Source organism: Lycium ferocissimum, chromosome 2 (genome assembly GCF_029784015.1).
Source record: "Lycium ferocissimum isolate CSIRO_LF1 chromosome 2, AGI_CSIRO_Lferr_CH_V1, whole genome shotgun sequence".
Taxonomy (NCBI): Eukaryota; Viridiplantae; Streptophyta; class Magnoliopsida; order Solanales; family Solanaceae; genus Lycium; species Lycium ferocissimum.
Genome location: NC_081343.1, coordinates 71,088,525 through 71,109,603, shown reverse-complemented (window position 1 = coordinate 71,109,603; position 21,079 = coordinate 71,088,525). Strand labels below are relative to the sequence as shown.

Here is a 21,079-nt window from a genome sequence, read left to right as displayed (position 1 = left end):
TGATAATTCCTTCACAAAGTTATCTTGATCCGGCATAAAAAGTTTTACCTTAAAAGTATGCCCCACCGCGTAACTTTGTGAAGGAATTATCAAAGTTATGTTGGGTCCTAACAGAAATAAATATTTGAGTGATAAGTCATAGCATGTTTTGTTACCCGTTATCCCAGAAAGTGATTCAAAATATTCATCATTCTTGTGGAAGCTTGCTAGGTGCATCACGTGGAGGACCTAAAGTTTCTAACATTGTGGATAGCATTCAGGTGCTTGACTGACCATCTATAGCTAGCTTACTTACACCGAATTATTGTCTTTGCTTTATCTAAGATTTACTTCTTGACGGGGAATAAACATGCTCTTGTCTTTGGGTGGAAATGGCATGATGTCTTGGTGCAAATGCAATTATGATGAGGTTGTCAATCGTGCGTATGTTAATATTGTTAAGTTTGGATTCTGTTTATTTTAATTAGGATACGTAGTTAAAAATTATGCGAAGAATCGACTTTTCTTGAATACTTATGCCTTTTTAGGCGACTTGACATAAGTATCTGGTCCGCATAACTTTGATAATTCCTTCACAAAGTTACGCGGGGGCATACTTTTAATGGGCAAACTTTTATACGTACCCGACATAACTTTGTGGGGCGAATTATCGTGTTGATACGGACCCGCATACGATGCTAAGTCCGCCCACAAGGCATAAGCAAGCGGTCCGTATAACTTTGGTAATTCCTTAACAAAAGTATGCCGGTCCAAAGATAGCGAAATTTAAACTCGCCTTGTGAATTTTTTTTTAAAATTTTGATCGCGCGCGGGTTCGAATACGGAATCCCATGGTGTTAGGGCCGAAGGGCAAATTTTAAGATTTTCAAAGATAAAGGTAAATTTAAAGACCACCCTGTTAGTAAGGTATCGCGCAAAAAAATGTTCATTTTTTGCGCGATTGCCCTGTTTTGGGGTGGTCTTTAAATTTTGCCCTCATATTTCATGGTCTTTAAATTATGCCCCTCATATCGTCGGTCTTTAATTTTTGCCCTTCGCGTTGCAACCCCGAGCGTTCACGCAAATCCTGAGGTTACGGGTCCTAACTCCCGTTCAAGCATAAATTAAAAAAAAAAAATTGCACGGCAAGGTTTGGGTCACGTGTATGCCGGATCCGGCATACACTTGTTAAGGAATTACCAAAGTTATGTCGGAACCGGCATATTCATGTCTTATGGGCAGACTTAGCATAAGTATGCCGAGTCCGGCATACTTAGGCAAACTTTTAGTTAAGCCTTAACTAAAAGTCTTTTCCTAGTTATGCCTTATCGGGCAGACTTTTAATTAAGACACAACTAAAAATATGCCCAATAAGGCATAACTAAAAGTATGCCCCATAAGACGGATCTTTTCCTTAAGGCATAACTAAAAATTTGCCTTATTAGACAAAGTCTGTTTTGGAAAAGTTATAGTTACGGGGCATACTTTTAGTTATGCCTTTAACTAAAAGTTCCGTACCTATAAAGATAACTACGAAAAGACTTTTAGTTAAGGCTTAACTAAAAGTTTGCCCATAAGTATGCCGGACCCGGCATAAACTTGTGAAGGAATTACCAACGTTATGCCGGACCGGGCATACTTATGTCAAGTCTGCCCATAAGGTATAAGTATGCCGGGTCCGACATAACTTTGGTAATTTCTTAACAAGTGTATGCCGGTGGGGGCATAGCGAAATTTAAATTCTACCTTGTGAATTTTGTTTAAATTTTTTATTGAGTGGGGGTTCGAACCTGAAACCCATGAGTTTTAGCCGAAGGGTAAAATTTAAATATTTCAAATATGAGGGGTAAAATTTAAAGACCACCCCAAAAAAAGGGCAATTCTGCCAATTGCCCAATGACTTTTACGACAACTATTTGAAAATTCGCCACAATTTCTTTAAATTTTGCATTTATTAATAAAAAGTTCTAACAGGCTTGGTCTTTAATTTTTGTCCCTCAAATTGGTGGTCTTTAATTTTTGTCCCTCACATTGGTGGTTCTCCTAATACCTCGAGGTTTTGGAAAGAAGAAATTTCGCAAGGCAGAGGTTTGGATTCGCAATTCAAAACTCTTATCTTAAGGTAGAGTTTGAAACTTTGCTTTGGGATTTTTTTTTAATTTTTAATGTAAATTCAAATTGATCGTTGCAAATTTTAGCAAGGCCAAAAATTAGAGACTACCAAATTTGTGGGCCAAAAATTAAAGACCGCCGCCCTCAGCGAAGACGAATCCTGCAAATTGCCCAGTATTTTATCCCCGTAATGGGTAAGAGTCCAAGCCGATCACGAAACCAAAAAAAGATTTAACTTTGGACCCATTTTAGTTAAAATTGAAAAAAATTGTCTTTTCAATTTCTCCTGTTTTTGAATTTCTATCCAAAAGGGAAAGGCTGGCTGTGAGCCATTCCAATTCAGAAATGGCAGTCTCATCCATAGCCAATCTCTTCTCCTTCTTCACACCCTCCAAACCACCACCAACCCCCAAAATTCCCTTCCTTCAATTCTCAGTCTCGTCTTCTTCAAAACCCAACCAGGATGGTTTTTCCCCTTTACAAGTATCATCTTCAGATTCTGATGTTACTTCCGTAGTTTACCCATCACTTGCTAACGCAAACACCCTTTTCTTCAGATCAGCTTACAATGTTCAAGTCATTGTGGATGATAATGAGCACGAAGAGAGGCTTATCGGACGCTTTCGGAGGGAAGTGATGAGAGCTGGAGTAATACAGGAATGCAAGCGTAGGAGATATTTCGAGAACTCCCAAGATGAGAAGAAACGCAGGACACGTGATGCTGCTAAACGCAACCGTAAGAGGTGTTTGTCTATCCCTTTTGGCTTCTCTATGTCTTTACTTTCCTTAAATATTTGTTGTTATACATAGTAGAGTGGTTGAGTGTTGTCCTACCTATCCTTTCATACTCATAGTCGTACTATTATTTTTTTAGTTTCTTTTCCTTCGATTTCTGCTACTATCTGTCGTTTCCCGCACTTCGATTATCGTATTATTTCGTGGTAGTTACAACTCCTTTTTTTTATCCAGTAAGCTTTATCATTTTTATAGTATTTTGGCATGACTTTTTATACTGTTTTGAATTGCTTGTTATTGTGCTGAGGATCTACTGAAACAGCCTCTCTACCTCTCAAGATAGGGGTAAGGTATGCGTACGCTCTACCCTCTCCATACCCCACTTTGTGGGATTTCACTGGGTATTTTGTTGTTTGTTGTTGTTTAGATAGCAGAGTGGTGGAGTTTTGCTAAATTGAACTAGTTTGGTGCTCCTTTGTACTCCATGAGTCCACGTCAGACACTCTTTTCGGTTTTATATTTAAAACAATATAGCTTTAAGCTCCCCATTTTATCTTTAGGTGTTGTTTGATTGCTGGTTAGAATTACGTAGGTATTAGTTATGCCGGATTTGTTATACATGATTTAGTTTTTCATGTAATACTAATTCATGTATTAGTTATTTCCATCTTGTACTCGGCATAAAATAGTATATAAATTGACTCATAAGTTATACCTCTCTGTTTCAATTTGTTTGTCTTACTTTCCTTTTTAGTCTGTTTAAAAAAGAATGCCTCTTTCCTAATCGACAACTCTTTACTTCCAACATCCCACATGGCATATTTAAGACCACAAGATTAAAGGACATTTTGGTACATTATACATATCTTTAACTTAAGACCACAATTAAAAAGTCTTTTTTACTTTCTTAAGCTCCATACCTAGTCAAACTAAGACAAACAAATTGAAACAGAGGGAGTTCATGTTTAAGTTAGCGGGATTGTAAATTGATAACCAAACACCGTACTTGGTGTACTGAATTTTATACATAGCAACCAAAATGCTGCCAAACATGATACTAGTTATGCTGATTTTTAATACATGAATTTTCACTTCTTAACTAGCAATAAAATGACCCCTTAGTTTATAGTCACATAAATGCCTATGACTTGTTTTGGACCTCAAGTTTTAAATGTGTCTTTTCTTTCTTAAATTTCGTGTCTAGTCAAACACCGTCACATAGAGAGTATTATTTGAATGCGTAAATTGGTGCAATTTAACTGTCTATGTGATTTTGTTTATTATAGTCAGTCCACGTCTATATAAAGCTGATGATTGCATAGGTTGATGGCCATTGCAAAAATAATTGAACTATGATGAATCTTCTGATACTGAAATAAAGCAAAATGGATATGGAGGATTCATATGGCTCCAGTTAATTTGACAATAATAGTTGATTTAGTGACTGTGGATGTATGCAATTCCAGTTAAGCTACATTGTGATCTATCTAATCTAATGTCATTAACTCGAAATCAAGTTCAAATCTTTAACAAAGTAAAGACAAACTCTAAATGATGTGCTCTATGTTTTTTGGCCCTCTGACATTAGAGTTTAGTTCTACAAGGCCGTGGTCCTCGCCAAAGAATATGCTCATTCAGTCTTGAAAGGAAGAAGCTATATAGATAGTGGATCACATATATGCAGTGTGGTGCTTGCTTCCTTGATTTGCTATGTGTGAGATCCAAAAAGGATCTAATTGGTTAGCTTTGTTAAGTTGCTCTTTTGAATGCAGAATCTGCTAATTCAAATCTTATGAACCAGCTTACGCAAAGATGCAATACAGATGTTTTGAATTTACTAATTCTACGTACATATTCCTTATTTAAAAAAAAAAAAAAAACTAATTCTATGTACATGTTTACCAACCTCATTTCCTTTACTGGAACAGACGTGGCCCACCACCATCAAGAAGTTTCGGACAGGATAAGCAAGAGACAACCAAGAGCAAGAGGGACGATGATGATGAAGATAACTGGGAACTTCCTGATGGAGGTATCCCCAATTGAAATTAATTTTCAGATCTTTTTTCGTTTTGGCTCTTGGTAGGTTGTGGCTCATTTTCAATCCTGGAGGGGCTTTCTAACCATGTAATATCCTGTGGGAATTATTTGCTTCACCTATTTCTTTTTTCACAATTTTCTAATGGAAACATGACTGTTAATCCTTGCTTCAAAGTGTTAGATTGGTCGACTGCCTTGCTATTTCATGATTTTGTCCCTCATAGCTGCTAGTGATATATCTGAACTTCTGTAGAGACATCACATATTAGTGTGATGCATTGCTAATTTATCCCGGGTGTTTTTACTATGTTCCTCTGTAAAAAGCAGCATGTTTAATTGATGAAAATATTTTTTAGATGTTCTCTTCAAAGTGCAAGGGTAGACGTTGGACGGTACCTAGGATTTTGTTCACTTGGCAAAGGTGAACAATTCTAGTATTTAAGTGGAGAAGGGTAGAGAAGTGGACCCGTTGTCCACCGAGTTTCGAAGCTCGAAACAATAAATTTCTTGCTTATAAGAAATGTAGTGATTGGTCAGTCTTTTGTCTGTAAAACTATACTTAACGTATCAAGGTTACCATTAGTATCTGGAAATTATGATGTGTCGAAAACACTGGCACAGTCCTGATGTTGAATTGGAGTAAGGTATTTGATGATTTATCTTTGGTCATGAGTGCCTGGTGATTGGCATATGTGAAGCTCGAAAAGAATCGTACAAGTGTCTCCCGTCTCCACACCGATCTATGAACCAGGTATAGCACAAAAATGGCTTCTGAATCTCTGATATTCATGAGATTGTGAAGCTGAACAACTTGAATAATGAATTTAATATGTCAGATTGGCACTTGTGTGGTTTTGCGGTACCTATTCGACAAAAATGCGGCATTCTGTGCGCACCCAAAGGGTAGCGGCTGCGGGTTCCATGTCATAAAAAAAAAGATTGGCACTTGGCTTCTAGAACGAACTTCTATTTTGCTGGTGATTTCTGTTTTTTGTTCGATGTTAGCTCTCTACTCTTTGTTTGGGTGTAATTTAAATTTTAATCACGGGTAAAGAGAAACTCTCAACAGTTTCGATCGTCTGATGATTATCAGATTTACAGTACTGCAGATGAAGAGGTGGGGAATTTCGTGTATGAAACATGTAGAAAGATAATATTAGTTCAGACACCCAAGCAATGCTGTTTGATCGTCATTTTTTTGAGTTAATATTTTATCATATTTCATTAAACTTTTCTGGACGTAGTTTTGCTTCACATTGTATACAGTCTTCAAAGAGGATACTGTAATATTATAATTCGTCACAAACAATTATATAAACGGCTAGCATCGGGTTGGGGGAGGCTGTGTGAATTATATTACTCTTTGGCTATTAGGATCAGAATTTGGACGGTCGAATATGAATCATACATTAAAGAAAAGATTGTATGATCACGTTTCTGTTAAAAACTCGTTGGAACTCAAAGTCTACTCCATTGGTTTTGAACGTGGAAATGAAAATGGAAAGAAGTGTATCTTAAAGCAAAATGGAAATAGGCTTTTTTTTTTTCCTTAATTGTTTAGCATGTATCATGCGCCAGCAATCAGCATCGTATTTGATTTAAAATTTAACAGAAGTAGGAATAATAATGTTTGACATGTTACATGCCCCAGGATCCCTGGAGATTCGCTGACTTGAACATCATTTCCCATTGAAAAAAAAAGAAGCACACATTAAGGCACTAGAAAATGGAGGGGGCTGGCCTTATTGGTACTCTCATTAAAAAACTTGCCAACCACTAATTTTATGTCCGAATTGGCATTGAAAATTAGATAGTTTAGCTCTCATGCTTCAAATTATTGTCATATATAAAATTAAATGGAGAGAGTATATCTTTTCCATTATCTTGTTACGATAAAAAAAAAGAAAGAAATGCCATTAACCAAATAAAATTAGGATATTGGGTGGTTGCAAAAGCAACCGTCCAAGCCATACGATTGCTGACAACTTTTATGTTGGAAAATAAAAGAGCAAATAAGTTGGGAGTTATAAAGAATTCATGACGTGTCTTTTGGAGTCCAGAAATTCATGACTTGTGTCTTTTAGAGTCCAGACACTTGGACATCCGTAAGGAGAACCCTGAGAGATGGAGTTGAGTAAAACTCCAAAATTGTCGTTTTCCTTTTCTCGTTCTTGTGATAGGAATTCAAGATGTTAAAAAATGTAAGAACTGACAAGAAAGGACAGCGAAATGAAAGGAACAATACAGAAAATTAAATGACTATAGATGTGGAAAATCTGATCCAACAGCCACTTATCTTGGCTTGACGTCCCGATTTTCCACATGAAACCACATATATATTTCCTTGTCATAATGTATCATATTGTATTTTATTATTTTAATAAATATAATATTTGCATAAATTATGTCGTTTCTCGTCATTTCAAAATGCCACGCAGCAACACTCTGAAAAATTATAAGCTTTTTATACTTAAAAAAAAAGCTATTATAAAAAGAAATTAACGTAAAAGATAGAATTATGAAATAATAAGTAATGACAAGATAAGAAAAAAAGGTAAGAACGCAATCACACTAAATCAATCGTTACATAAAATGACACTTATCACCATTACATACAACAATCTTGCTCCATTGAAGCAACTAGACACCGGTGGAAAACTAAAAAAAAAAAAAAAAAAACAAATATGAGTAGTATTATATCTGAAATAACAATACAATATAGCCTATAGGTAACAACCAACCAAACAAGCTATAATAGTACAAATATAGGTAGCATCGTGGAAACTTCTTATGAAACTTGGAACATTATTCGTGGGGTCCAAATTAAATGAGTACGGTGGGGGGAGAAGAGGATGATTTTGTTAAAAAATTGTGGAGGAGTAAATTTTGTGTTAAAATCCTGAACAAACATGTAAATTTTGTGTTAAAATCTTGAACAAACATTTTTTTCGGAGATAAGTGGACGAATAGGACGATGTATAATTTTATTATTTTTTCAATTAGATTTACATAAAATGGTTATAGTATTTACGTATTTGTATGAGTTCTTCTAACATATATACCTTATCTAATATATGCATCAAGTAGACTTTTCCTTTTTCCGAATACACTTATAAGATCATACATACATTCTTATATTAATTTCTTAATATATGATCTAAGTTAATTAATGTACGTGGAATGCATCTAAACTTATTTATCCAATATGTTTGTAGATTGGGGGTTCTCCACTTCTCCTTATGGGATGTTAATTTATTAACTCCCTAGCTAGTTCATTAGAAAGACACTCATGTGCTAATTTGCACATTAACACAAAATACGAGAATTGTGATCCGGATAAAGATGACGATCATCATTCAAAGAATTTAATTTTTATTTCTTTTTTATCTCAAATATATTTTAACTTATTGTAGCATGCATGTAAGATAACAAACACTAAGAAAGCAGCTCTTTGATTGATTGGTGCTTTCTCTATCAAACTCAAAGAGATAACATGGGTGAACACCAATGACGACACATTTTAATTGTTGGAGTATATGCCAGTGGATGAATAGACACTAATACAGAGTTTCTAAATTCTGACTTGGTCAATCAGCTTTGGTTAACGTCAATTTTAGCCTACAAGGTTACAACTTGTGTACTCCACGATTTTAAACCATATAACTCATGATTTGAGAGACAGCTAGCACTAAACAAGCCAATGTCCATGCAGATAAAACAAGAAATTTCAATCACACACCCAAAGTTTACCATTAAAATGACTCCACTTTTGTACCTTCCCATACGTAAGATTCACTTAAAACGTTATAGTGAATATTTACACGAACATCATCCCAAACCTACCACCGGTCTCTCCATTGTCCAGCCAAGTTGGTGCACGTAGGAAGATAAAATATGGGATAATTCTATATTTTAATTTATTACTATCAATTAACATAAATGACTTTACCTTATTGCCATCATATTTTATAATGGACGGACCATGTAATAGAAACATGTTAGATGGATAATTTCTTTAGTGGTCCCAAGAAATCTTCCAGCAAATCATGCCGACTAGGTTTCAATTTATCCACAGATATATTTCCAATTTAAAATTGATCCTAATAAACGTTCCTATCAATCATATAGTCACATTAGTTTAATAAAGGCTTAATGCATATACGGCCCCTGAACTTGTTTTTTTTTTTTTTTTTTTTCATTTTAAGCTCAATAAAGTCATTGCTTCTATTAACCCCGAACTTCGTCATCGGTATGTCGATTAAACCCCCTAAATTTGATTTTTATTAGAAGCAGAAATTAAATTGGGGAAATATAGGTGGAGTAATATTTTAGACATGTGATAAGTTATTCTTTAGGTCATGGATGTGTCGGTTTATTGCTGGATTATTCTTCCACTGCGAAGACTTAATTAAAGAGTCACTCATTTTTTAAAACAATTGCTACTAATCTTAGCTAAAAGACGACATAATTAAAATAAAATATATATTAGCATAGTGCTACATTGAAGATGGAATATTATGTAAGCCGGATTGCATTTGGTAGACACACTTGAGGACTAGTTCAGAGGTTCAATAGAAACAACAGTTAGTTGAGGTGCCAAAATAGAAAAAAAGAGCAAGTTTAGGGGGCCGCATATGCATTAAGCGTTTAATAAAACAACACAATTATAGTCTACAATCAACATCAATAAAATAGTAATTCTCTTTTCTCACCAGAAGCAGACATACAAGGATATGAATCACGTTTTCCTCCCTCTCTGATTTTGACTTCCAAAAAGACAGAAATAATTGCATCCATTCTTCTTCTTCTTTTCCTCTGCTTCAATATCTGAATTAGCAACTATAGTGGAGTATATATCTAGACAAGCTTCACTTCTGGTTTTTCTTTAATTTTTTTAATGGAGGAGCCAAATCGATTTGCGACTATAAATGAAGAAGAAAGAGACACAGAGAGCAATTACTCCCAGCATCAGCCTCTGCTCAAGAGAAATCGAACATTGTCGTCCACTCCAATTGCCATTGTGGGAGCTAAGGTCTCCCACATCGAAAGTTTGGATTATGAGTAAGAATAATCACTTTTAGTGAATCTTATCCGTTTTGCCTAGAACATTTGCTGTCTTTATACGTCTATGGTAATTTCAACAGATGGTCATCCGACTTTATGACTAAAAGGCATAAGACTAATTGTTGTAATGGAAAAAATAACTCAACTATATTTATGTCACAGAAAATACAGAAATGCCGGAAATTCTGCATTCGATTGGTGAATAATGCCTTGGTTGTCACATGAATAAAATTGTAATGCATGTATATCTGTATCTACTACTACTTACTTTACAAAAGGGCGAAAATCATTTTCACCCCCAGCTTTAAAAATCAAACTCCCCCTCAACTTTGAACAATAGTCATTCTCCCCCCATTTATCCTAGTTAACTTTTGTAAATTCCTATGTTACCGTTACATTATCAACTTGTCTTTTTTACTTTCACTTCTTTAAAATCATGATTTTTTAAATCTCTTTAATCTATGCAACAAATTTCCTATAAAAAATTAAATATTAATTTCGAGACGGAAAAAGAAAAGTGAAAAATACTAGTTGAGTATATAACTTAATGTCGTTCTATAATGAAATAAATGAGGCCGTTCTATAATGAAATAAATGAGAAGAAAAAGAGTTTTTTTATTAATAATTATCAAAACTCTGGTATCTATTTATACAAGTAAAAATAACATGTAATAATAACTTTATAAATATCTTTCAATGTAGGTGATACAAAATAATTAATAAAAAAAGAGGTATATTCTATAACAAATTCCTAAAAGATTATCTACGTATTATAAATGAATTTTAAATTATAATTTAAAGTATTCCATTAATGACAACCAAAATTCGTTTATATATTAACAATAGAGAATAATAGAGAAGTGAAATTTAAATATACATATACATATATATGTAAAAATAACAGGTAATGTCTGTGTGTCTTAAAATATCAATCATAAAAGTAAAACTAGATGTGATAAATTCATAAAAGGATTATTCTACTTATAATATGAATTTAAATAAAAATCTATAAATACCTATGTTAATTTTTTTATATAATATAACAAGGTATTACATAGATGGAGGATGGAAAATGTCAAGTGTAAAATAGACATTGCTTGGGATAAAGGGGGAGAATGTCTATTGTTCATAATTGAGGGTGGAGTTTGATTTTTAAAGCAAAGTTGGGGGGTGAAATATTTACAAAATATTTACTTAGCAGTTAGCACCACTTCAGATTAAAGCAGAGTTATTTTCCTTTCAGAATATAGGTTTTTTATTTTTTGAAGTAGTGCTAGGCGTGGATATTGCCTAAGGCGATTCACTGAGATAACAATCTGTTTGTTTTTTTGGACCGAATCTGTATTTCTTTAAATTTTCTGTGATATATAGGAATAATTTAGTTATTTTTTGGATATAAAAGTTAGTTTTATTTAGTCGAATAAACTGAAAGTTAGATAACCATCAGTTAGATTAACCTTACATTATGTATTACCAAGTTCCTCAGAAATTGAATACGTTCATGCATGTCAGTTATATATGTATTCCTGATTTAGGGTCAACGAGAATGATATATTCAAGCATGACTGGAGAAGAAGATCCAGAGCGCAAGCATTACAGTATGTCTTCTTCAAATGGACACTGGCATTCCTGGTCGGGCTTCTTACAGGAGGTGTGGCCACCCTCATCGGTCTCTCAACCGAAAATATTGCTGGTTACAAACTTCGGGCTGTAGTGAACTATATTGACGAAAAAAGGTTATTGACATTTAATTAGTACTTGATGATTTGAACAATTATGTTAAATACCTTCAAATAACATCTCAAAAATCTGACTTAAAACAATGATGTAGGTACCTTATGGGATTTGCATATTTTGCGGGTGCTAACTTTCTGCTGACATTGGTAGCTGCCTTTCTCACTGTTTATTTTGCACCTACCGCTGCTGGGCCTGGAGTTCCGGAAATCAAAGCCTATCTCAATGGTGTAGACACTCCCAATATGTTTGGAGCAACCACACTCTTCGTCAAGGTGCGTGTTGTTTTTAACAAAAAAAAAATACTTAATACCCCCCAGAAAATATGATAGGCTAAGAGAAACCCATGGAGGTGGTCAACACGCGTTGCCACATGGATTTTTTTTGTCCATGTGGCATTTTTTAAAGGATAAAATATTTTTTTTTTTACTTTTTAAGTTCAAAAATTATTTGAATCATCTTTTTTCTTTGAAAATATTTTGACTATAATTTTTATTTGCCTAAAGATAATAATATTCTAATCAAGTTATTTTTATATAATTTTTTTATTTGCCTAAAGATAATGATATTCTAATCAAGTATTTTTATATATTTGGCCGGAAAAGAAGATATACTAATCATTGAATCTAAAAGAAATCAAATAAAATATTAACCAAATATTTTATGAATTTGACCGAAAAAATAATGCACGGTTAAATAAATAGTACTTGCATGAAAAGAAAAATACACAATATTTTTGTAAAAAATACACTGTCTAAACTTCATTACTTTTGCTAAACCTTATTTTTAATTGAATAAAATAAATAGAATTTCAAGTTGAAACTTTCAACTAAGTTATTTAGATTTGGATCCGAAAAAAGAAAAAAAAATACATAGCTAAAATAAATAATCATCATATTGAAAAAGAAAAAAACACAATTTGGATAAAATATGCAATGTATATTAAGAAAAATCAATAAGAAATACAATTGGATCAAATAAAATCATTATATTGATTATGTGGCAATTAATAGTTGAAAAATACTCCATTTGGAAGCTGATTTTTCGATTTTTCACCCATCCACGCACCTAAAAGAGAGTGTATCCACGCTCTTTGCCACATCAGCGTCTAGGGGGGTCCAAGCTATCATATTTTCAAGTTGAGGGGGTAATTAGGACAACGTATAGTTTAGGTGTCTGTTTAAAAAAATCGACAAGGATTCGGGGGGGGTCCTAGTATACTTAATAGAGTAAGGCTAAGAGAAATATTTGGCTATACAGTCAACGGAAACTATTTTCTTTAGCTCTGTTGAACTCTAATTTATAGTACCTGCAGTAACAAAATACAGTTAAAATGCTAGCTGTACAAACTAGTATTAAAATAGGATTTATTAAAAAAAAGCTAAAGCAGTAAAAAAAGTTACTACAGTCAAAAAATATAATTCTAATAGTGCGTCACACACATATACTAACACATTAATGCTGATAATTCAAGTGCCAGCATAAAAGAACCACCGAGTGTTGCACCTTGTTTCATATTGGATTTAACTTATATACACTAACGGTATAATTTTACCATTTTGATTCCATTCAGACAACAATTCTTTAACGTAGTTACAAGGGGACAGGCAGTACTCAGATGTGCACCGATTTTTAATCCTCTGTCATAGCCATCGTAATCGTCTCATCCAGCATTTAAGTGAGGAAGGAGCACAGGAGATTTTGGTTTATATGTCACAATGGCATATACATATTTACAATTTGTTAACTAACATCTTTTTGGCCTCAAATATAACAACTTGCCCGAAAATGAATGGAAGGGAGAACTGCTTGACAAGTTAATAATTAATCTCTCGGAGACAAGCAAAACAATGAGGCATTACAGAGTAAAACAATCAGAACTTTAAGCTAATTGCTCAAATGCCTTGGCAAAAATGAATTTGTAGAGCAGAAACGGATTCTAGTCACAAGTTCTCACCTGGAATTGTCTGCTATTTATACACTATAGAACCTCAGCATGTATGCTTTTGGTTCATTAGTCTTTAAAGCTCAAGTAACAGTCTATTCAAAGCAGACTCTTTAACTACTACCTTCCACTAATTCACAGATCATTGGAAGCATTGGAGCAGTTTCAGCAGGCTTAGATCTTGGGAAAGAAGGGCCATTAATTCACATTGGCACTTGCATTGCTTCTTTGTTAGGTCAAGGTGGATCAGACAATTTTCGACTAAGTTGGCATTGGCTCCGTTACTTCAACAATGATAGGGACAAGCGAGATCTCATTACATACGGTTCATCATCAGGTGTCTGTGCTGCTTTCCGTGCTCCAATAGGTGGCGTATTATTTGCTTTAGAGGAAGTTGCAACGTGGTGGAGAAGCGCCCTCCTCTGGAGAACATTCTTTAGCACTGCTGTTGTGGTTGTAGTACTAAGAGCCTTTATGGAATACTGCAAATCTGGTAGCTGTGGACTTTTTGGTAGAGGAGGACTTATCATGTTTGATGTGAGTGGTGTAATTGTTAGGTACCATGGTGTGGACATCATCCCAGTTGTTATTATTGGAGTCATTGGCGGTCTCCTTGGTAGCCTCTACAATCATGTCCTCCACAAGGTCCTCAGGCTCTATAATCTCATTAACGAGTAAGCACTCTCGACTGAGTTAAAAGTTCCTCCAGATTCGGCAGAGAATGTTCTCTAAAGTTAACTTACTGAAATTAGAAACAGATTGAAGCTCACCAAACCATTTGATATATATGCTCAGTACCTTTTTGAAGTCCTTATTTGGACCTTAACTCAATCTTGATTCCTACTCAAGACATCATCTTGGTTGAGATAATATGATCAAGTAATTAGAAGTGTGTTCTTTCTGACAACTTGAACTTTTAGATGAGGTATTAACATAATCCTACATTGTATCAGAGGAGACAAGAGGTTCTGAGTTCAAATCTCACTATCATCCGTGAAGCAAAAAAGAAACTTTCACATGGAAGAAAAAGAGAAGAAATCAGGCTCAAACATAATATAACTAAGTGTTCTCTCTAACTGTTTCAGCTTTTAGATGAGGTGGTTACACAATTCAAAAGGTCTTCCATATTATATTTTATCTGCTATAAAGAATATTCCAGATAAGGCTGCTCTAACATTGATTCTTCTGTGATATTGCAGGAAGGGAAAATTACATAAGCTGTTTCTTGCTCTAAGTGTTTCCCTCTTCACCTCCATTTGCATGTATGGACTTCCTTTTCTTGCTAAATGCAAGCCTTGTGATTCATCCCTATCAGTGTCTTGTCCTGCTACTGGAGGGACAGGAAACTTCAAACAATTCAACTGTCCAAATGGCTATTACAATGATCTGGCCACTCTTCTCCTTACAACAAACGAGGACGCGGTCAGAAACATTTTCTCCCTAAACACTGCCACTGAATTCCAAGTAATGTCACTTCTCATCTTCTTTGTATTGTATTGCATCTTGGGAGTTGTTACTTTTGGAATTGCAGTGCCCTCTGGTCTCTTCCTTCCAATCATCCTCATGGGTTCAGGTTAGGGCTTTTCCATTTTTACCAGAAATTAATTACGGGCGCTAGCCAAAATATACACATTCTATACACTGATTATGTATATTATATGTATATTTATACTTAATATACAAAAACCTATACATTTTCTGGCTATATTTTTTTGAATGGTCCAAAAATGTAATTATCCCTTCAGGTTATGGTCGCTTGCTTGGCATTGCCATGAGACCTTACACAAAAATTGATCAAGGGTTGTATGCTGTTCTTGGAGCAGCTTCCCTTATGGCTGGTTCGATGAGAATGACTGTTTCTGTTTGTGTCATATTTCTTGAGCTAACAAACAACCTCCTCCTTCTACCAATCACAATGCTAGTCCTTCTAATTGCTAAAAGTGTAGGAGACTGCTTTAACCCAAGTATCTATGAAATAATTTTGGAACTAAAAGGTCTACCTTTCTTGGAAGCACATCCTGAGCCATGGATGAGGAATATCACAGTTGGTGAACTTGCTGATGTAAAGCCACCAGTAGTTACACTTCAGGGAATTGAGAAAGTGAGACGAATCGTAGAGGTTTTAAAAAACACCACACACAATGGATTCCCTGTTGTAGGTGGAGAGATACCTGAATTGCATGGACTTGTCTTAAGGACTCACCTTCTTTTGGTGCTAAAAAAGAAGTGGTTCTTGAATGAGAGAAGGAGAACAGAGGATTGGGAAGTAGAGGAGAAATTCACATGGATTGATCTAGCAGAAAGGTGGGGTAAAATTGAAGATTTTACGGTTACAAAGGATGAAATGGAGATGTATGTTGATTTGCATCCCTTGATCAACACAACCCCTCATACCGTGGCGGAAAGCATGTCAGTAGCAAAGGTATTAGTGGCTTTCAGGCAAGTGGGGCTTCGACACATGATCATCGTACCCAAATACCAAGCAGCAGGGGTGAGTATAGAAGATAGTTTACAACAACAACTACGCCTCAATCCCAAAGAAGTTGGTAGTAATAGAGCTTTTTACGTATATTTTTCAATACAAGTAGTATAACTAACTTGCGTTGTGCTTTTTTGTAGGTATTTCCAGTGGTTGGAATCTTAACCAGACAAGATCTAAGGGCCTGCAACATTTTGAGTGTCTTCCCACATCTGGCAAAGTCTAAGAGTAGCAAAAAGGGGCACTGAACTTATTCATGGAGAAAATATGCTTGTCATTCTTATTGTATATTTTCTTCCAATCATCCCTTCTTTTCTTCCAGTATTTTAGGAAGAGATACAGCAGAAGTAAACGACAGGACGCCTAAAGACCACTTCACTATGTAAATAAGTTGACAGAAATGATTTATAAAAGCTATCAATAGTCATTTACATAGAAATATAGGATTCAATTACATTTGAGACAAAACCAAAACTTATACTTTAGAGTAAATTTATAAGACTACAAGAAGAGTGTAATCAACAATACAAACAAATTACTGTCATTATTCAAAGTCTTAACAAAATTTGAAGTAAATAATCACAATACATCACATGAACAACTTACCGACAAAATTAACATAGTGCTCCACTCCGTATAAATACCAGCTACTCCGCCTCATCAAGTGCAAAACATTGAATCATTAAGCAAAAATATTTCTTATAACAGAAAGACTATAGTTATTTGTATAGTCAAAGTTGCAGCAATGAAAGCGAAGAACGGAGTAGAAATCCGAAAAGAAGCTGCAGAAGAGGAGCTAGGTGTGGAAGAGGCAGCCTGATTAGAAGGTGCACTTCCAGTAACAGTTGTGATTTTAAGCTTCATTCCCTGGTTACAGTGACCTGCTGTTCCACAAGCAAAGTATCGAGTCCCTGGCTTGTTTAGTTTAACAACATCGTTGCCCGCACTCATCGAGTTCACGGAACTGCTTATATCACAACTCTTGTATGAGCTTTCACCCTCGAGTTCTACAACACTGTGAAGGCCTGGATTGTACCTAAATGCTGCAAAAATATCGAAAAATTGTAGCTAAATGATCAATAAACTAAAAAGTTTAGTTCTCTATTCAAACAAGGTATGCAGATTACTAGTACTAGTCTATCGAATGAAATCTCAAAGAATCCACTTGAGCTTGTCAAAACAAATCAAATTAACATTCAAGACTCATCTCTCCAAAATTTGTTTGGGACAAGATAGGTTGGTAAAGACGAATAATAGGTCATAACTCAACCTACCCAACATGAACACCTTCCCTCCTTTTTTATTTGGTGTTTTTTTTTAATATAAAAAAAGGGTGAAAACTAATGTATTTTTCTTATATTATTAGCTTAGTTATTTCATATTTACATAATTCTCAATCTCCAAATTTGACTTCATATGTTTGACTTTATGTTGCATTTTGACCCGTTTCAACCCAATTATTTGATGGATCATTTTTGGATTCAGCCCGTTAGGTCTGGATTCAACTTGTTAGGTCAAGTCAACAAATGTGTTATGACACAACTAGTTTAAACTTAGATGAGCTAAGCATTGTTAAAAATGTGTTGATTTTGCTACCTCTAATTCTACCTGATTTTGGTATAAACGACACAAATAAATGAGCAATTAACATACCTAGTGTATCTCCAACTTTGAATGTCTGACCAGAAGACCAGGACTTGAAATCAGTGGATTCATCCCATCCTTGGCTTCCTCCAACAACGTGTTGGGCCGCCATTGCTGTTTTCTGGATCATAACCGCTACAATTACAAAAATAAACAAAGATTTGCGTAGAGCCTTCATATTGGTTGTAATTAATTGATTTTTTCCACACTTGCTTTCACAGCTTATAAATAGGTAGTAGCTAGTTTTTTGAGATAAACCTGACCTTCAATTTAGGAAACAAGAAGAAGTTTGGTATATACAACAGCTGTACACATATGATTGTCATCTTATTTGTTTGGTAGTTGGTACCTACAAATCTTGGATCTCAAGAATGTTTATATTTCTGAAGTTTCTTTTGTAAGTATAGTAGTTGGTGCACTGCATGGAATATTGATAACAATGGTTTATACGTACTATTTCCTGCTTGCTGTTCACATTATTTTGTGCTGATTGTACAAAAATAGGAGAATAAGCTTGCTTAATTAACACACTTAGTAAGCGTTTCAACATAAAAAATACTAATATTTGAAAAGAAGTAGTATTTGTCAAAAAAAAAAAAAAAAAAAAAAAAAAAGGTTGAAAATCAGTATTTTGAAATTGAAGTTGTGTTTGAACATCTATTAATTTGGAAAAACGTTGAAGGTTGTGAGTGGGAAAAAATTTCACTTTTAAAATCACTATTTCAAAATGTAAATTAAAAAAAAATCTGTCCAAAATATATAACCAACCGCTATTTTGAAAAAGAAATCATGTCCAAACAGGCCTACGCGTTGAGTGTGAGGGAATGCTAAGCAAATAGTTCTGGTTGGTCCATTGATTTTTGGGAATTTTACATAAATGACTACACTTTGGGGGTTTAAAATTTGCCATAGCTACAGTTTCAATATTTACATTGCGTAAGCTACGCTTTCCACTTTTGTATTCAAAAAATGGCTCCGTATTCATAAAACTACTTCATTTATATTCATGAATACAGCAAATAAAAAAATTTCAAAAATTCTTTTTACTGTATTCAAGTCGTGTGTATTCAACTCAGTTGTATTCATGTCAAATGTATTCAACTCAGTTGTATTTATCTATAGCTACTTTTACATTGTATTCACTTTATTGTATTTAAAAATCAGTGGTATTCAAACAACATAAATACAAAAAATATTGTATTCAACTTGTTGCATACAATTTTTTTTAGTGAAAAACGTAGTAATACACTAAAAATTGAATACATAAAACATAGATACACTAAAAATTATCAAAAACACTAAAAAAAAGCGAATACAAAACAATAAAATGAATACAATCCAAAAAATTAACCAAAAAACTCAAAATAATGAATACAAATGCGCGATGATCTCGGCGGATCGAGAAAAGGAGAGAGAGAGAGATCGGACGGAGATACACTCAAAATTGAAATGAGTGTGATGACCCCATTCCAAAGTCATTTCATGTTTGCATTTGGTCAGTTGACCATTAAAAAGCATAAATTAGATATGGACGGATTTGGTGAAGTTTCATGGTTAGATAAAGGACAAGCACAAAAGACTAGATTTTTGTAGGAAGCATTTTCCCTTAGATCATCCTAGGGTAAACTTGAATGGTCTAAACCCACAGAACAGATCGTGTCTTTAAAACATTTGTTCGAACTACTTTGTATTCATATTGGGGCATGGAGTTTGGTTTCGTGGTGGTCGAGATGGAGGCGCGGTGGCGGATCCGGTGGGTGCTATTGGAGTTCGCCGGCGGTGGTGGTTGTCGGAGTAGAAGAAGCGCTTAGAGAGAGGTGATGCGAGAGGGAAAATGAGCGGCTTAGAGAGAGAGAGGTGATGGAGGAGAGAAAATGAAGGAAAATGGGGGGAGATTGGAGAGAATAAGAGAAAATAGTTTTTAATTCTAAATACAATATAATTTTACTATACTAGTTATCTTGTAATTGACATACAAGATTTAGTTATGAGATGTAGTTTGGGCAAAGTATTGCTACTAAATGTAAATAAGGCTTAATGTTCTCTACACTATGTAGATTTCCCTTGATTTTTTGCAGACTTGGGTTTTAATCAAAGTTGCCACGTACTTTCTTTCTTTTGAAGGTTAGGTGCTGCTGATTTCCAATAATAGGTGAAATAGAGTTTTGTCGACAGATTACTTTAATTAGATTTAGTAGGTGATACAAAGACGTGCATTTTAGGCCATGCAAGACCTTTTGGAAATAAAAATATCACCTTTTTGCCAATTTAATTTTATGTTCCCTTAAGCGTAAAGTCAAAATCATTACTGACGATAATTGGTCACCGTTCGTGCTCTTCTAAATACTTCATGAGTCAAATTATATATCTATCTTTTCGCAACACATTTCTTTACTCCGGATTTCGGATGATAAATATTTCTCGGAACATGGAGTGTGAACTAAACCCATATTTAAACTGAAATTGAGATATTGATGCAAATTTTTCTCCTCTGAATTAGATAGATTCGAGTCCGAATAAAATGGCTTGTTTTTTGAGCTAATAGCTCAAAATAGAATGCCTTTTTTTTTTTATACCAAAATGGGTATTTCGTTGGTTATCCAACGAAATACCCATGACTACTGTTCCGGTCCGGTAGCGAAAGTTGCATTTCGCTACACTTGTAAAGTTGCATTTCGGCTACACTTGTAGTCAAGTTGCATTTCGCTACACTTAGCGAAGCATTTCGCTACACTTGTAGCGAAATGTAACAAATAATTATTTTTTTTGTATTTCGTTGGACTACCAACAAAATAGGGTAAATATATATATATATATATATATATATATTTATTTTTTTTGTATTTCGTTGGTAAAAAAACGAATTTAATTTTTTTTTATTTCGTTCATACAAAAACGAAATATGAAAATATAATTTATTTTTTTGTATTTCGTTGGTAGTCCAACGAAATAGGATAAATTTTTTTTTTTTTTTGTATTTCGTTTATAAAAAAACGAAATAATTTTTTTTTTTGTATTTCGTTGGTATATGAACGAAATAGGATAAAACATTTTTTTTTTGTATTTCGTTTATATAAAAACGAACTAGGAATATATATATATATATATATATATATTTGTATTTCATTCATATACCAATGAAATAGGATAAATTTTTTTTTTTTTATATTTCATTTATATAAAAACGAAATAGAAAAATAATTTTTTTTCCATTTATATACCAACGAAATGTTTTGTTCCATTTAACGCAGGTATATATGAAAACCCCCCCCGCCCCTCTTTTCTGGATTTTTATTTGCTCTCCGTATACGCTATGGTTTTAATTTTATTTTTTTGTTCATTTGTTG

At 34.2% G+C, this 21,079-nt stretch overlaps 3 protein-coding genes across 5 annotated transcripts; 2 read left to right on the top strand and 1 right to left on the bottom strand.

The window, feature by feature from the left end:
• Positions 1–2,277: 2,277 nt before the first annotated feature.
• LOC132047313 (small ribosomal subunit protein bS21c) lies at positions 2,278–5,072 on the top strand. Of its 3 annotated transcripts, XM_059438326.1 has the most exons (3): positions 2,278–2,407; positions 2,438–2,827; positions 4,755–5,072. In XM_059438326.1, coding segments are annotated over exons 1-3 (549 nt in total). In that variant the 5' UTR covers positions 2,278–2,406; the 3' UTR covers positions 4,913–5,072. The 3 variants fall into 3 exon arrangements, with proteins under 3 accessions (XP_059294309.1, XP_059294308.1, XP_059294310.1); XM_059438325.1 differs by having other exon boundaries at positions 2,371–2,827; XM_059438327.1 differs by having other exon boundaries at positions 2,375–2,834.
• Positions 5,073–9,493: 4,421 nt separating this feature from the next.
• Positions 9,494–16,412, top strand: LOC132047310 (chloride channel protein CLC-a-like). The gene is made up of 7 exons (XM_059438323.1): positions 9,494–9,927; positions 11,466–11,666; positions 11,762–11,939; positions 13,751–14,283; positions 14,809–15,182; positions 15,355–16,100; positions 16,229–16,412. The coding sequence occupies exons 1-7, from the start codon at positions 9,764–9,766 to the stop codon at positions 16,334–16,336; spliced, it is 2,304 nt and encodes a 767-aa protein (XP_059294306.1). The 5' UTR covers positions 9,494–9,763; the 3' UTR covers positions 16,337–16,412.
• A 65-nt stretch (positions 16,413–16,477) lies between these two features.
• LOC132047311 (mavicyanin) lies at positions 16,478–18,017 on the bottom strand. The gene is made up of 2 exons (XM_059438324.1): positions 17,742–18,017; positions 16,478–17,131 (listed from the first exon to the last, which is right to left on the bottom strand). The coding sequence occupies exons 1-2, from the start codon at positions 17,908–17,910 to the stop codon at positions 16,788–16,790; spliced, it is 513 nt and encodes a 170-aa protein (XP_059294307.1). The 5' UTR covers positions 17,911–18,017; the 3' UTR covers positions 16,478–16,787.
• Positions 18,018–21,079: the final 3,062 nt, after the last annotated feature.

Excerpts from the sequence above, each read along its gene's own strand:
- LOC132047310 (XM_059438323.1), top strand. The coding sequence starts at position 9,764 with ATGGAGGAGCCAAATCGATTTGCGACTATAAATGAAGAAGAAAGAGAC. Across the intron at positions 9,928-11,465 it reads ATCGAAAGTTTGGATTATGA|GGTCAACGAGAATGATATAT; the intron begins GTAAGAATAATC and ends TTCCTGATTTAG. Across the intron at positions 11,940-13,750 it reads CAACCACACTCTTCGTCAAG|ATCATTGGAAGCATTGGAGC; the intron begins GTGCGTGTTGTT and ends ACTAATTCACAG.
- LOC132047311 (XM_059438324.1), bottom strand. The coding sequence starts at position 17,910 with ATGAAGGCTCTACGCAAATCTTTGTTTATTTTTGTAATTGTAGCGGTT. Across the intron at positions 17,132-17,741 it reads CAAAGTTGGAGATACACTAG|CATTTAGGTACAATCCAGGC; the intron begins GTATGTTAATTG and ends ATATTTTTGCAG.
- LOC132047313 (XM_059438326.1), top strand. Across the intron at positions 2,828-4,754 it reads TGATGCTGCTAAACGCAACC|ACGTGGCCCACCACCATCAA; the intron begins GTAAGAGGTGTT and ends TTACTGGAACAG.